This window comes from Lipophrys pholis, assembly GCF_963383615.2.
Source record: "Lipophrys pholis genome assembly, chromosome: 20".
Lineage (NCBI taxonomy): Eukaryota > Metazoa > Chordata > Actinopteri > Blenniiformes > Blenniidae > Lipophrys > Lipophrys pholis.
The window spans coordinates 25607282-25622323 of record NC_137648.1 but is presented as its reverse complement, the minus strand read 5'-3'; the positions used below and the strand labels follow the sequence as shown (position 1 = coordinate 25622323).

The 15042-nt window shown below is 44.1% G+C and overlaps 1 protein-coding gene across 5 annotated transcripts in view; it reads left to right on the top strand.

Annotated features, from left to right (window-relative positions):
- Nucleotides 1–15042, top strand: part of abcd3a (ATP-binding cassette, sub-family D (ALD), member 3a) — a 48531-nt gene that overhangs the window by 13388 nt on the left and 20101 nt on the right. For 2 of the 5 annotated variants that reach the window (XM_080489397.1, XM_080489396.1), the window contains exons 1-7: nucleotides 1940–2431; nucleotides 4174–4210; nucleotides 4292–4390; nucleotides 11748–11836; nucleotides 12545–12614; nucleotides 13977–14074; nucleotides 14147–14270. In XM_080489397.1, coding sequence (XP_080345523.1) covers nucleotides 2229–2431; nucleotides 4174–4210; nucleotides 4292–4390; nucleotides 11748–11836; nucleotides 12545–12614; nucleotides 13977–14074; nucleotides 14147–14270 — 720 coding nt within the window. In that variant the 5' untranslated portion in view covers nucleotides 1940–2228. Of the gene's footprint in view, nucleotides 1–1928; nucleotides 2432–4173; nucleotides 4211–4291; nucleotides 4391–11747; nucleotides 11837–12544; nucleotides 12615–13217; nucleotides 13288–13976; nucleotides 14075–14146; nucleotides 14271–15042 lie in introns of those variants that run through there. The other 3 variants (XM_080489398.1, XM_080489399.1, XM_080489395.1) reach the window with 3 other exon arrangements.

The following is a 15042-nucleotide window of genomic DNA, read 5'->3' as shown; positions in this document are numbered from 1 at the left end:
TCCTCTGGGTGTGACGGAGTTGGTGGAGCCCCCTGGTGGTGAGATGCAGGGGTGCAGCTTACAGGAGGGGTCTGAGGGCGCCCCCTGGTGGGGGTCACGTGACTGATGACGTTTTCTACCATGTGGTCCCCAGAATTTGTTTCAGAAAAACGTGCCCCCCCCTTTCCTTGTCAGGATAGCGTGAACAGTGTATGTTCGGCCCAACACACACATATAATACAATATACACACATTAAATACACAATATACACACATTAAATACAATATACACACATTAAATACACAATATACACACATTAAATACAATATACACACATAAAATACACAACATACACACATAAATACAATATACACTAGGGACGTCCCCGTCACACTTTCTGGCCCCGATACCGAACCGATTTTTCAGAATTGAGTATCGGCCGATACCGATACTTTCCCGATCCGATACTCACATTACTATTACAAATATACTCAATAGTGTATTTTTGGAGAACTAAGATGTCTGAAGCTAAAAGCACTATTGGCAGAAGCTTTGTTTACCTAGAACTTATTGTAAAACTCACTTATTGAATCAAAATTCTTCTCAGAACAACTTAAGAACTTATTTAAACTTTATTCAGTCAGAAGAACAAAACAGTTCCACTCTGCAGTCTTGTTTCTTATTTATCTTAACTTAAACTACTTCACCTGCATTTTGTGGCAAATTAAAAAGAATTAAAAATGAAGCCCAGTGAATCAGTTTGAACAGTGGTGAAGCTCTGGTGCTCCACCTCTCGGGACTGTGGTGAAGCTCTGGTGCTCCACCTCTCGGGACTGTGGTGAAGCTCTGGTGCTCCACCTCTCAGGACTGTGGTGAAGCTCTGGTGCTCCACCTCTCGGGACTGTGGTGAAGCTCTGGTGCTCCACCTCTCAGGACTGTGGTGAAGCTCTGGCCGCTGGACTGGTTTGGTTATCGACCTCCAGACTGCTGGTTGATCCTCTCGATGGCTTCAGGCTGCTCACGGCAGTTTACGGCAGGTCGCAAATGCTTATGAAAATTGTTTGTTGTTTTTTTTGTTTTTTTTAGATCTGCAGGGGGATCGGCTGGATTTGCAGATTCCCGATCAGTCACAAATCACTAATATCGGCCCTGATCCGATATCTACCTTTAACTCAGAGTTTCATGTCAGAGTGAGTCCACTCAGACTCTGTTGAATCTCCTTTCTGGAATCGGTCTCAGTAAACATAAACATAAACATAGAAACATAGAAACATAGATATAAAACCCCACAGACATATAAATGTAGATATATAAAGTCAAAGCCATAGTAATAGACATAAGAAGGCTCGGTGAACGGACAACTCGTCCACAGACAGTTCGTCCACAGAACTGCAACCCCGGACAACTCGTCCATGTGATTCTGGACATGTGCGCAAAGAAGACCTTTCGTCATGAGAAACAAAGCCATATGATACTATACTAAATATAAATGGACATATACTAGATATATGAACCATCTATAAAATATCAATTAGAAATAATGTGTAAAAGTACATTGCACAAGTTTTATTTTCTCCCAAAAATTCTGAAATCTCATCCATGGACGGGTTGTCTGTGGACATACGCATTTAAACGAAAAGGTATATCAATATGTACATCTAAGGTACCACCTCTGGCATATAGGTCTAAGCTTTGTTGTCTATGAGCTGTGTCTAACTATGCTTGGGGGTGAGGGGCTTCTGTTCACTATTCTCTGGGTCACAATCGATTTATATAGCTTTGTGCATGGGATGTAAACAATCTGTGTTTATAGCTCTATGCCTTGGGTTAGTGTCCTTTGTTTATGGCACAATGCTCCGGGTTCTGTTCTCAGTGGATAGCGCTGTGCGCCGGTCCGGTGATCTGCTATAGCTCTATGTTCCATCAAGTATTCTATGTTCATAGCTCTATACTAGTTTTGCGATCTATTTTTATGAGTTTATGATCCGGAATACTAATGCGTTTACAGCTCTCTGCTCAGCTTTGTGATCATGGTTTACCTCTTTATGCTCCAAGAATGCGTTCTATGGTTAAAGCTCTCTGCTCTAGTTGTAATCTTTTTTAAAGCTTATGCTCAAATATAGATCTATGTTGACAGCTTTGTGCAACGAATCTGAGTTACGTTTTCGCTCAATGCTAAGATATTGATCACTGCTGTGATCTATGTTTCCAGGTCTATGCCTGATCCCTGATCTGTGTTTCCAGGTCTATGCCTAAACCTGTTCTATGTTTCCAGCTCTATACTCCGGGATATAAACCGCCGCTGGCCCGCTCGCGCTGCACCGGTCGTTGTGTCAGGAACATGGCGACTTTCAGTAAATATTTTACAGCTAAAAACTCCTCCATAGCGGGCGGTGCTCTGCTGGTTCTCTACCTCCTGAAGAGCCGCTGTCGGAGGAGCAAACCGGGCAGGTAAGAACCGGAGGAGGTCAGCTTTTAATCCGTTTGAGCCAGGAGGCTAGTTAGCTGTTAGCCCTCCATTCTGACAGGTGGCTGATTCTCCAGAACTCACCTGGTTACCTGTGGCTGGGTAGGTTAACTGGGTCTGACCTGGTTAACTGGGTCTGAGTATTTTAACTGGGTCTGACCTGGTTACCTGTTGCTGGGTAGGTTAACTGGGTCTGACCTGGTTAACTGGGTCTGACCTGGTTAACTGGGGCTGGGTAGGTTAACTGAGTCTGGGTAGATTACCTGGATAACTAGGTCTGGGTAGGTCAGGTTTTGGGATAAATCCAGGTCAAATGTAAAATTCGATTCCGTATTTTCCAGACTGTCAGACTCTGTTTCGGACGACGTTTCAGGTGAAAACCTTTTTTTTTTTTTTCTTTTTTTTTTCTTTTTTTCAGAAAATAGTTTTCTTTACTCAATGTGACTGTCAATATAAAACACCAAGTTGGTGTGTTATTACGGTGACTGTCAAAATAAAACCACCAAGTCCAGGAGAATCTGGACTGGGAGTCATGACACCACAGAGGAAACTTTGTTCTGATTGGCTCTACTGAGCATGTGCAGAATAACTAGGTACGGCCAACGTGGTGACCAGGACCTGGACCAGGTTTTTTCACTTCGGATCAGGTCCTGATCCCTGAAGTTAGATACCTGCTGATACCTTTAGATACCAGAGCTGTTTGCTTTAATGTTGGTGTTGTCATTATTGTTGATTTGATCTGAGGCTGTAATAAAGTGTCTCTGCAGGAAGTATGAAATGTAGTAATGTTTGCATGTATTCTCCAAAAAGTCTCCTTGATGTAAGTACAGTGCCTCTCAATTATTTTCTGTTACCCCCCCATTCTCTGCCACATCTATAAATACTGCCATTTGTCTATAAAGCTGTTATAAGTACACCTCTGCATAACATTGTGTCCTGTGTACCATTAATGAAAGACATTTAGATCAACAAAGTTCTTCAGGATTGTTTTGTACTCTGGAACAGAAAAGATTCAAGGTCTATCTAGTATAACTATAAACATTTTTTGACCGACTTGAACCTTTTTATACTGAAAAATAAAATAAACTCAATAAATACTAACACATTCCAGTTGATCAGCAACATTAAGTCAGGAGCACAATGTGGAACACGTTTACCTACAAAGCAGTAATGAATTAAACAATTAGTGCTGAGTTCTTTTCTCTAAATTAAAATGAAGTGTTTACCTGGGACCAGTACTTCAGTACTTCTGCTCAGTGTTTAGCTGGGACCAGTACTGGTCTTCAGTACTGTAACATTAGAGATCCAGTCTCATAAAGATGAGATTTTGCAAAAGGAAGAAGAACGTCCACGGCGTAGTGGATACTGCCCCTAGTGGATACTACCTCTAGTTGTTATACTGCCCCTAGTGGATATAATCCCTAGTGGCTAGGTCTTCTGAACAAAGGTGTGTGTGTGTGTGTGTGTGTGTGTGTGTGTGTGTGTGTGTGTGTGTGTGTGTGTGTGTGTGTGTGTGTGTGTGTGTGTGTGTGTGTGTGTGTGTGTGTGTGTGTGTGTGTGTGTGTGTGTGTGTGTGTGTGTGTGTGTGTGTGTGTGTGTGTGTGTGTGTGTGTGTGTGTGTGTGTGTGGTCACATTTCATTCTGAATCCTCGTTATTCTTCACGTTCATGTACTTTTGAAGTGTGGAAGCAGTTTCTGTCCTCAAACCTGTTGTTGTGTGTTTCAGTGGGAAGGGAGACTCGGACCTGGTGTTGACCTCAGAGGTGTGTCCAGTTCTCGTCTTCATGTTGGACAGTCCACCATCCAGTGGGCTTTTTCACATCAGCATGTCTTCTGCTTTGTAGAAGGATGGAAGCAAAGACAGAGCAGCGGTGGACACAGTCTTCCTAGGCCGGATCCTGCAGATCCTGAGAGTCCTGGTACCCCGAGTCGTCTGCATGGAGGTACACACACACACACACACACACACACACACACACACACACACACACACACACACACACACACACACACACACACACACACACACACAGAAATGTTTTCAGGGTGTAAAAACATTAAAATACATCAGATAAACTATGATCACTTCTACCAAACGCTGGTTTTATTCTCCTACAACGTCTCACAAAAAGTTCAGGATTAAAGGAACAACAATTTTATAAAGTCATTAGTGCTCTCTGGGTGGAGGTGGAGAAGTAGCAGCTCTCTGGGTGGAGATGAAGGAGGAGTAGCTGTCTGGGTGGAGGAGTACTAGCTCTCGAGGTGGAGGAGGAGTAGCATCTCTCTGGGTGGAGGTGGAGAAGTAGCAGCTCTCTGGGTGGAGATGAAGGAGGAGTAGCTGTCTGGGTGGAGATGAAGGAGGAGTAGCTGTCTGGGTGGAGGAGTAATAGCTCTCGAGGTGGAGGAGGAGTAGCATCTCTCTTAGTGGAGGTGGAAGAGGAATAGCTTTCTGGTTGGAGGTGAAGCAGGAGTAGCTCTAAAGGGGTGTGGCCTCCTGATAAAGTCCTGCCGGTGTTGCTGAGTGAGTGAAGCATCATAAACCGCTGCTGGAGGACCTTTCACCCACTGACGTGTCTCCACATATATCTATCAGTAGAGAAGGGTTGTTCGGTATCCCGGTACTGACGCCTTTAAAACGATACTATACTGGGCCCGGCCGGTACAGGTATATATATTTTTTTATTTTTCCGTGGCCGCGGAGCGTCTCTGAGTTGTAGTTTGCACCGAGGAGAGTGGTCAGTCTCTCTGTGGGGGAGGTGTAGACCGGCTGCTCCACTTCCTGACTTTCATTCACTCAGGATTGTGTAGACGTGGGAGCGGCGAATGACCGGGGGGAGAGCAATGGCTGACGGAGGGTGCGCGCGAGATATTGACAGTTATTTACGCGATCGTGGGGGGGTGGGGGGTGCTAAGTGATGTTTTGGACAATCGAAAGTGTGGAAAACAGCGCTCCGGTTTCTTCCTTCCATCCCTCCATCTTCTCCCTCTTATCTGTTCCCGGGTGGTGGTGGTGGTGGTGTCAGTCTGAGCACCGTCACCCACATCACATTCCACCCATTAAGAACCTTCCTGCAGGTGGAGAGCCCACAGGAAGGTGGAGAGCCCACAGGAAGGTGGAGAACCCACAGGAAGCTCCTTTTTTTTTTTTTTTTGGTTAGTTTATTTAAGAGGGACAGAACAGAGAGCGTTGGTGCAACAATAGCAACCGATGCCACGTCCATGAGAATTCTAGCCAAAGGCTCATTTGCAGACCCGGTCCCCAACATGAAACAGTTGTACATAGTTATACATAAAACAGGCTATAATATAAATAGTTTACCGATTTTTTAAAAGTGTATTTAATGTCTGCATGCTGGGTTGGTCTTTAAGCAGCGCTTTGCTTTGCTTTGCTGTTCAACTGGTTCAGATCTGTGAGGGTTTTTAGTTGATTCAGATCTGTGGACCCTGACCTGAGAAGCTACTTGGACCCAAAGTGGTTTTACATTCTGCTGGTTTACAGTCACCGCTGCAGCGCCCCTAGTGGTGACACCACATTTATACGTCATTTTGCAAACTCAGGCACAAGATTATAAACACATTTTCAAGTTTAATTTTAAAAAAAACGAGTATTTAATAAAATTGTCGAGACTTAAAAAATTGTGTTTTTCTAAAATTGTCCAGTAGTGCCGCCTCATGGGCTGTCCTCCTGTCCATCACTTTTAGTGCCTGTTTGTACAGAGAGGGGACAGTTTTCCTGTCCCCACACAGTGATAGAAGATGAGACATGTGAGAGAATCATTTAGCAGCATTCATGGATAAACAAGGTTTTATTAAACGGAAGCAATTCAAGTTGGTCTGGATCCTTTGTGATATTGTCTTTTTGTCCACGTCCAATTCTAAGTGGCGGTCCAAGAGAACCCCAAGACATTTTGTGTCTCAACATTATCAACTATGTTTTGTTTCTCAGTATCTGGAAGTTCTCCAGGGAGTTATTGCGCAGAGAGAAACACATAGCAACTGTTTCTGAATGACTCAAAGACAGACAGTTGTCCTCTAACCATGGCGAGACACTGACCAACTGTTGAGTAACTCTGCAGCCATTTCTGGAGTCTTAGCTGGGACATAAATAACGCTGTCATCAGCATAAAGTTGACACTCAGCCTCTTTGCAGATGTTTGGCAGGTCATTTATATAAAGACAGAGCAGCAGGGGGCCCAGTATGGAGCCTTGAGGAATCCCTGTTTTGTATTCCTGAGGGGCTGAAATTGAGCCATTTATTTGTCCACTCTGTCCTCTGGACTCCAGATAAGATTTGAACCAACTCAGAGCCTGCTGGGAAAAATGTAGTTTTTGAAGTTTATTTATCAAAATGTTGTGGTTGACTGTGTCAAAGGCCTTACCCAGGTCCCAAAACACTGTCCCAGCCACGTCCCAAAACACTGTCCCAGCCACGTCCTAAAACACTGTCCCAACCACATCCTAAAACACTGTCCCAACCACATCCTAAAACACTGTCCCAGCCACGTCCTAAAACACTGTCCTAAAAAACTGTCCCAGCCACGTCCTAAAACACTGTCCTAAAACACTGTCCCAGCCACGTCCTAAAACACTGTCCTAAAAAACTGTCCCAGCCACGTCCTAAAAAACTGTCCCAGCCACGTCCTAAAACACTGTCCCAGCCACGTCCTAAAACACTGTCCTAAAAAACTGTCCCAGCCACGTCCCAAAACACTGTCCCAACCACGTCCTAAAACACTGTCCTAAAACACTGTCCCAGCCACGTCCTAAAAAAGAGTCCCAGCCACGTCCCAGCCACGTCCTAAAACACTGTCCCAGCCACGTCCTAAAAAACTGTCCTAACCACGTCCTAAAACACTGTCCTAAAAAACTGTCCTAAAAAACTGTCCCAGCCACGTCCCAAGACACTGTCCCAGCCACGTCCTAAAAAACTGTCCCAGCCACGTCCCAAGACACTGTCCCAGCCTCGTCCTAAAACACTGTCCCAGCCACTTCACTCCATCTAGACTTTTGTTAATTGAGCCTGTCAGGTAGCAGGTTACCAGTTCTGTTGAATATGTTGAGCTTCATTTTGTTCAGTATAATCAGTCCATTGGTCCACCACAACCTTTCCTATCCCTTTAGAGATGACAGGGAGAAGTGAAACTGGCCTGTAGTTATTAACATGTTATTAACATGGTCAGTCTCCGGATTTAAAGATTGGCCAGATTAGACCTGCTTTCATCCCCTTTAGTGACGGACACATTTCCCAGGTGAGTTCTGGCCCGGTTAGAGAATCTTTGTGTTTTATTAAATAATTAGTGTCCAAACCTAATATATCCTTGGATTTGGAAGTTTTGAGTTTGTTGATTGTTTGTTTAACATTAGTTTAGTTGGATTGCTCTAAAGAGAATGCTGCTCCAGTTGGAGTCACTCTCATAGTTTGAACTGCAACTGATTTAAAACCTTCAGCGATTTGTTCAGCCGAGATCACTAAATTATTGTTAAATGAATTTGCAACTTCTATCGGGTTATTAATTAGCTTCCCATCGATAATTGGTTTTAATTATTAGACCTCGATTTTTTTCTTCTTTAGAGTCTTGTTTGGTCAGTCTATGAATATGTTTCCAGAGACCAGAGCTGTTTCCCCCCCGACTCTTGTATCAGGGGCAGAAAGTCCTCTGGTGGGGCTTTTCTCATTTCACTGCCCACTTTGTTCCTGAGGCTTCTAAAGATTACATTACCAGTGGTTAGGTTAGTTAAGAGGCTTCTAAAGATTACATTACCAGTGGTTAGGTTAGTTAAGATTGACTTTTTAGATGCCAGAGCCATTTGCTTCATTAAATGACATGTTTTTAGTGATGCAGGGCAAAGACTGGAGTTTTATCCAGGTTTTAATTGGCTTTGTGTATTTCTGAATTACTTGTGTTACACTGTTTGTGAGTAGATTGCAGTACTCGTTTGGGTTCTGCATTTGTAAGACAGGATTCCAGTTAATATTACACACACCGTTTTCCATTTGGGGCAAATCTTTTTTCCGAATACCTTTTCATGGTTTTATTTTTTGCCCCCTGTTTAACATATTGAAGACGCTCCTCTCAGTTTTCTCATTCCCAATGTGAAGTTGTGGTCTGACAGTCCTGTTATGAGGTTATAGGATTTTGTTGCACGCTCTGGTTTATTAGTAAAAATAGGTCTATTAAAGTTTTACTAGTTCTTGTTAGTCTGGTTGGCCCAGCAATTTGTTGCTGTAACTTATATTTTGAGGTTATTATTTTCAGTTTTTGTTTAACACGTTTGTCGAACCAATTAATATTAAAATCTCCAAGCACAATGGTTTCACTATCATATTTAAACATTTTAAGCAGTTTGTCCAGGTTACTATAAAAAGATACCTTAAAAGATGGCGGATTGTATAAAGTTACAATATTAAAATTCATTCTAGGAGATAAAACGATGTTTAAAACCAAACATTCTAACTCACAGGGGTCAGCTTTAACTTCAGTACGTTTGTGTGTTTCGAACATATACAGGTACTTCTCAAAAAATTAGCATATTGTGATAAAGTTCATTATTTTCCATATTGTAATGATATAAATTAGACTTTCATATATTTTAGATTCATTACACACAACTGAAGTAGTTCAAGCCTTTTATTGATTTAATGTAGATGATTTTGGCAAAAAAGTAAAGAAAAACCAAAAATCCCCATCTCAAAAAATGAGCATATCATGAAAAGGTACTCTAAATGAGATATTAACCTAATCATCTGGAGCACCACACCCACCCTTGAATCAACAAATTAACTCTAAACACCTGCAAAAGATTCCTGAGGCTTTTAAAACCTCCCAGCTGTTTCATTACTCAAAACCGCAATCATGGGTAAGACTGCCGACCTGACTGCTGTCCAGAAGGCCATCATTGACACCCTCAAGCAAGAGGGTAAGACACAAAAAGACATTTCTGAGCGAATAGGCTGTTCCCAGAGTGCTGTATCAAGGCACCTCAGTGGGAAGTCTGTGGGAAGAGAAAAGTGTGGCAGAAAACGCTGCACAACCAGTAGAGGTGACCGGACCCTGAGGAAGACTGGGGAGAAGGACCGATTCCAGACCTTGGGGGACCTGCGGAAGCAGTGGACTGAGTCTGGAGTGGAAACATCCAGAGCCACCGTGCACAGGCGTGTGCAGGAAATGGGCTACAGGTGCCGCATTCCCCAGGTCAAGCCACTTTAGAACAAGAAACAGCGGCAGAAGCGCCTGACCTGGGCTACAGAGAAGCAGCACTGGACTGTTGCTCAGTGGTCCAAAGTACTTTGTTCGGATGAAAGCAAATTTTGCATGTCATTCGGAAATAAAGGTTCCAGAGTCTGGAGGAAGACTGGGGAGAAGGACATGCCAAGATGCCTGAAGTCCAGTGTCAAGTACCCACAGTCAGTGATGGTCTGGGGTGCCATGTCAGCTGCTGGTGTTGGTCCACTTTGTTTTATCAAGGGCAGGGTCAATGCAGCGAGCTATCAGGAGATTCTGGAGCACTTCATGCTTCCATCTGCTGAAAAGCTTGATGGCGATGAAGATTTCCTTTTTCAGCATGACCTGGCACCTGCTCACAGTGCCAAAACCACTGGCAAATGGTTTACTGACCATGGTATTACTGTGCTCGATTGGCCCGCCAACTCTCCTGCCCTGAACCCCATTGAGAATATGTGGGATATTGTGAAGAGGAAGTTGAGAGGCACCAGACCAACACTGTGGATGAGCTTAAGGCCGCTATCAAAGCATCCTGGGCCTCCAGAACACCTGAGCAGTGCCACCGGCTGATTGACTCCATGCCACGCCGCATTGAAGCAGTCATTTCTGCAAAAGGATTCCCGACCAAGTATTGAATGCATAACTGAACATAATTATTTGAAGGTTGACTTTTTTTTGTATTAATAACACTTTTCTTTTATTGGTCAGATGAAATATGCTAATTTTTTGAGATGGGGATTTTTGGTTTTTCTTTACTTTTTTGCCAAAATCATCTATATTAAATCAATAAAAGGCTTGAACTACTTCAGTTGTGTGTAATGAATCTAAAATATATGAAAGTCAAATTTTTATCATTACATTATGGAAAATAATGAACTTTATCACAATATGCAAATTTTTTGAGAAGTACCTGTACTAGCCCACACCCCCCTTTACCTATTTGTCTGTCCCTACAAAAACAAGAATATCCTGGAATGTGGATCATATTTCATGGTCTATTACAGTTTAACCAGATTTCACTCGGAGCCAGATGGTCCAAGTTAGCTTTCTTTCTTTTCTTTTTCTTTTTTTTTTTTGCACTCCCGGTTTCTCCGAGACGGAGTGCGCCCTCCGACCCGAGATGAATTGAATACCGCTTCATACTCGACCTTATTTACTAACAACATTCCTGGACACAACTGCAAAATAAAATTCAAAACAACGTATTTTCAAAACAATCTTCTCCCAACCGAGCTTGTACTTTGAAAAGAATACCGGATGCGCATGTGTAAATGACACGGCGTTTGGTCCATGTGAGAGTGAGCGTGGTTAACTGACTCAAACGACCCGTGGAAACTCTGTAAAAAGAAATAGAGTGCATCGCTAATGGAGCAGCAAAGAGCAAGAGTCTGGAGAAAGAAAGGAATAAGAGAGAGAGAGAGAGAAGGGAAACAATGGCTGCTGATCCATCCACGAGGCCGCAACTTGTAGAAACGGCAGGTGCTAGAAGTACTATATGAAGTACTTTGGCTTCAAAACAAAAGAGCACGGTGTCTCCATCAACACTGAAGCTCCACTGAGTAAACAGTGTTCGAGAACGCGTCTGGTCCAGAGTGGAAACACTACTAACCTACTAACCTGCTACACTACTAAACTCCTGAAGTGCAAACACCCAGACCTGCAGAAGGAGTTCAAAGAACCACAGCTAGTAACTTATATACCCATGAAAATATAGCTCTGGAAAAAAAATTAAGCTATTAGTATTATAAATATGATGTAATATAAAAGAATATAATATGAAAATATTTTATTTTTGCCATTTAATGTTATAAAGATTACTGCATAGTAATATACCATTTAAAGACACTGGTCCTACTTAAGACGGGCTGGATCTCATGACATTTTTTGTGTTCTCTTTATTTGGAAAAGTATCGAACTACATAGTGGTATTGGTATCGATACCAAAATGTTGGAATCGTGACAACACTAGTAGAGACCTGTGGCGGCGAGGATGATGTTCCTTCAGCTTTATCTATCAGTAGAGACCTGCGGCGGCGAGGATCATAGTCCTTCACTAACCCTTGGTTTGTTCTCACAGACCGGTTACCTGCTGCTCATCGCCGCCATGCTGGTGGCCCGGACCTACTGTGACGTGTGGATGATCCAGAACGGAACCATGATTGAGAGGTCAGCCTGGTTCCTCCTCTGTCGTGCTGGTGATGTTTGTGTGTGTTGCCGCCGTCCTCCAGCGGGAGCGCTGTAACGCCACTCGGGTCTGGTCCTTCAGCTGATGTTCACCTCAGCCCTGCTTTCCGCCCCATGGCACCTGGAGCCACTGCCTGCTGCAGTGCTCTGTGCGGCGGCCATGTTGGATGAGGACCTCCAGTACATTCACTTCTGTTGACGATCAGAATCCACACATTTTCAACTGGTCTGGTATTTTACAAACTCGAGGCATGTAGATGAGATCCAGAAGTATTTATTCCATTAAAATGTTTCTGTTTATTTCTCTTTCTGAATGGGAGGACGTATAAACCAGATCACTTTTTCTCATTGACATGAAGATGAACAATGTGATGTTAAGAACCGTGGACACTGATGAAAAAGTGACGGTATTCTTGAAGCATGCTCAGAATGAGGAGGAAGTGGAAACCGAACACATTCCCAGATCCAGGGCTGCTTGTGGTTCAGAGGTTCTGAAGAAGACGAGGCAGGACCCTTCAGTGTGGTTTGGGTGTAACCTTTGTTTCACTTTCAGGATGATCATGACCAATTGTGTACTTGGAGTATTAAATGTACTTTTCAGGATGTACTTTGGAGATGTTGTTGAGCTGTTTGCTGGTTGAAGTGGAGTCTTGTTGTGTTTGCTGATGACTTTACTCTGACTCTCTACAGCGGCATTATAAATAGAGACATCACTCTATTCAAGAAGCACTTTTGTTCCTACATATCAGTCATACCTGGGGTAACTCACGTCTTCTTAGTGACAAAGTACTAACTGTTTGTTCTTAATGTGTTAGCGTTTGTGTTTCATGTTTCACTGCATTTTCTTTCAAGTTATAACATCCAGATGTGATGTTTGTCAGCTGGTATTCACTGGGAAAACACCCTCACCTGAAATATCCTTCAGTCTCTGCACGACTAAACATCCCTGTTTGAGCATTGGAACATTTTGTGTAGGGAAACTCTGTCCAGTTAGGGCAGCGGCTTCACCATGATGCCACCAGCAGTGAACAGAAAAATGACCCTGCTCTCTCCTCCGTCAAACCTGGACACAACCAGTCACAAGTCAAAGTTCACCAACTGACACCCTGCTGGAAGAAACAGGATCAAAACTTATTGTCAAGTTACAAATGTTCCACGACGCTCCCCCACCGGGGGGGGACGCTCTCCCACCGGGGGGACGACGCTCCCCCACCGGGGCGAGTGTCTCCAGGTATCCAGCATGCAGTGCAGAGATTGTGGATGTTTCAGGTCTTCACAGTGCCCAACTGTTTCATATCAGGGGAACTGAGCTTTGCCCCCTGTAACACTGACCATGTCCCTCTCTGCATGTTGTGGTTCACAGTGCAATTATCGGTCGCTCAACCAGAGATTTCAAGATCTGCTTGTTCAGCTTTGTCAAATTCATGCCTCTTGTAAGTGTGTGTAACGTCTCACCTCAATAATGTCCCTGTCCTGCTCGTGGTGACATCGATAGCTCAGTCCGACAGTGCTGAAGTGAAGGAGAGCCCTGATATGGAAAACACTGGTTCATCTGTGTGATTTCTGTCATCTCACTCATTGATCAGCCGTACTAACCTGAAGCTAATTATTGTTCTTCACTAATCCATAACTGCATGTCTCACTGGCACATGAAGCACTTCTGGATTTATTGGAAACAATAGCAACTGTGAAGGAGTGCTGTAATAATGAGAAGGGAAGTGAGGCGTCATGACCCCAACAATTCAATTCATCAGGACTTTTTCTTGTTTCTTTCAGTTCAGGAAGTTCAGTTTAAGGAGCACCTGAGACCTTCATCACACTGAACCCCCTACCAAACACCGCTTAAACCCCTAAAATAGTTCCTGTGTGACGGTCTTCAGATGAGAAGAGTTCAGAGTGATGAGGCTGTGCAGTCAGAACCTAAAGTATTAAAAGCGAGCAGTAGAATGTTGAAGAGCTTCACATGAGCAGCGACACTCCATCTCATTCCTGCAGCATTCTGGTGAACGTTTGCATGGCTCCTCTGCATGCTGCTCTTCGCTTCTCTCTCCATGTCCTGTCCTCTGTCTGTCCTCTCCGGCCTGCCGCTGAAGCTCAGACGTGATGTTTGTCCTCCTTCCAGATTGCCTTGGTCAACAACTTCCTGAAGTTTGGCCTCAACGAGCTGAAGCTGCGCTTCCGTACGAAGCTGACCAAGAGCCTGTATGACCAGTACCTGCAGTAAGGCTCCTCCTCCCATCCTCCTGGTCCAGGCCTCAGCGCCCGTCACTACTCATGCCTTTCTCTTTCTAGAGGGTACACCTACTACAAAATGGGAAACCTGGACAACCGGATAGCCAACGCAGACCAGCTGCTCACTCAGGACGTGGAGAAATTCTGTAATAGTGTTGTGGATCTTTACTCCAACATCAGCAAGGTAACCGTGCCCGGTACTCCCCAGAAGGACTGAAGCTTGAATCCACCACATGGCTGGGTCATCTGTCAGCGGCGCTCCTCAGGATTCAGCTTCAGCCTCTTGGCTGTAAAGGTTTCTGACCTCATTTCAGGGTTTCAGCAGTCTGGCTATTGGTGATGATCAATAATGATCAAAGATAGTTATTTTATTGAAAAGGTCATCTGAAGCGGACACCTTGGAGCACCACTTGTTTAACAGGAAATTCAGTTCTATCAGTCTCATAAGATATACGGAAGTATTCATTTGGAGTTTGAAGGATTACATTGAACAGTAGAGCTTGAAGGATGCAGGATGAGCTGCTTCCAGGAGTTCTCACCTCCTCCAGTAGCAGAGGAGGAGGACAACCATCTCCAAAGGCTTTGATAAGGTGGGGGGATTCCAAGCTGCCAAATCCTGGGGGAGGCTGAGACCGAGCCTGGGGCTGGAGTGGCTGCAGGACCCCCTGCTGGGTGTGCTACTCTTCTTTCCTTAGAAATTAACCAACCTTTCTGTGGTCTCGTGGAATCCCACCAGAGCCAGCTTTTCTTCAGCATCTGCTGTTTGGATTCATCTTAACTTTTCTGCATATTCATTTATTGTGTGTTTATTATCATAGGACTGCAGGGGGGCGAGGCCACAAGGAGACATGGACTGCAGGGGGGCGGGGCCACAGGGAGACATGGACTGCAGGGGGGCGGGGCCACAGGGAGACATGCACTGCAGCGGCAGCCGTTGTCATCTGCGCGTTTCCTCA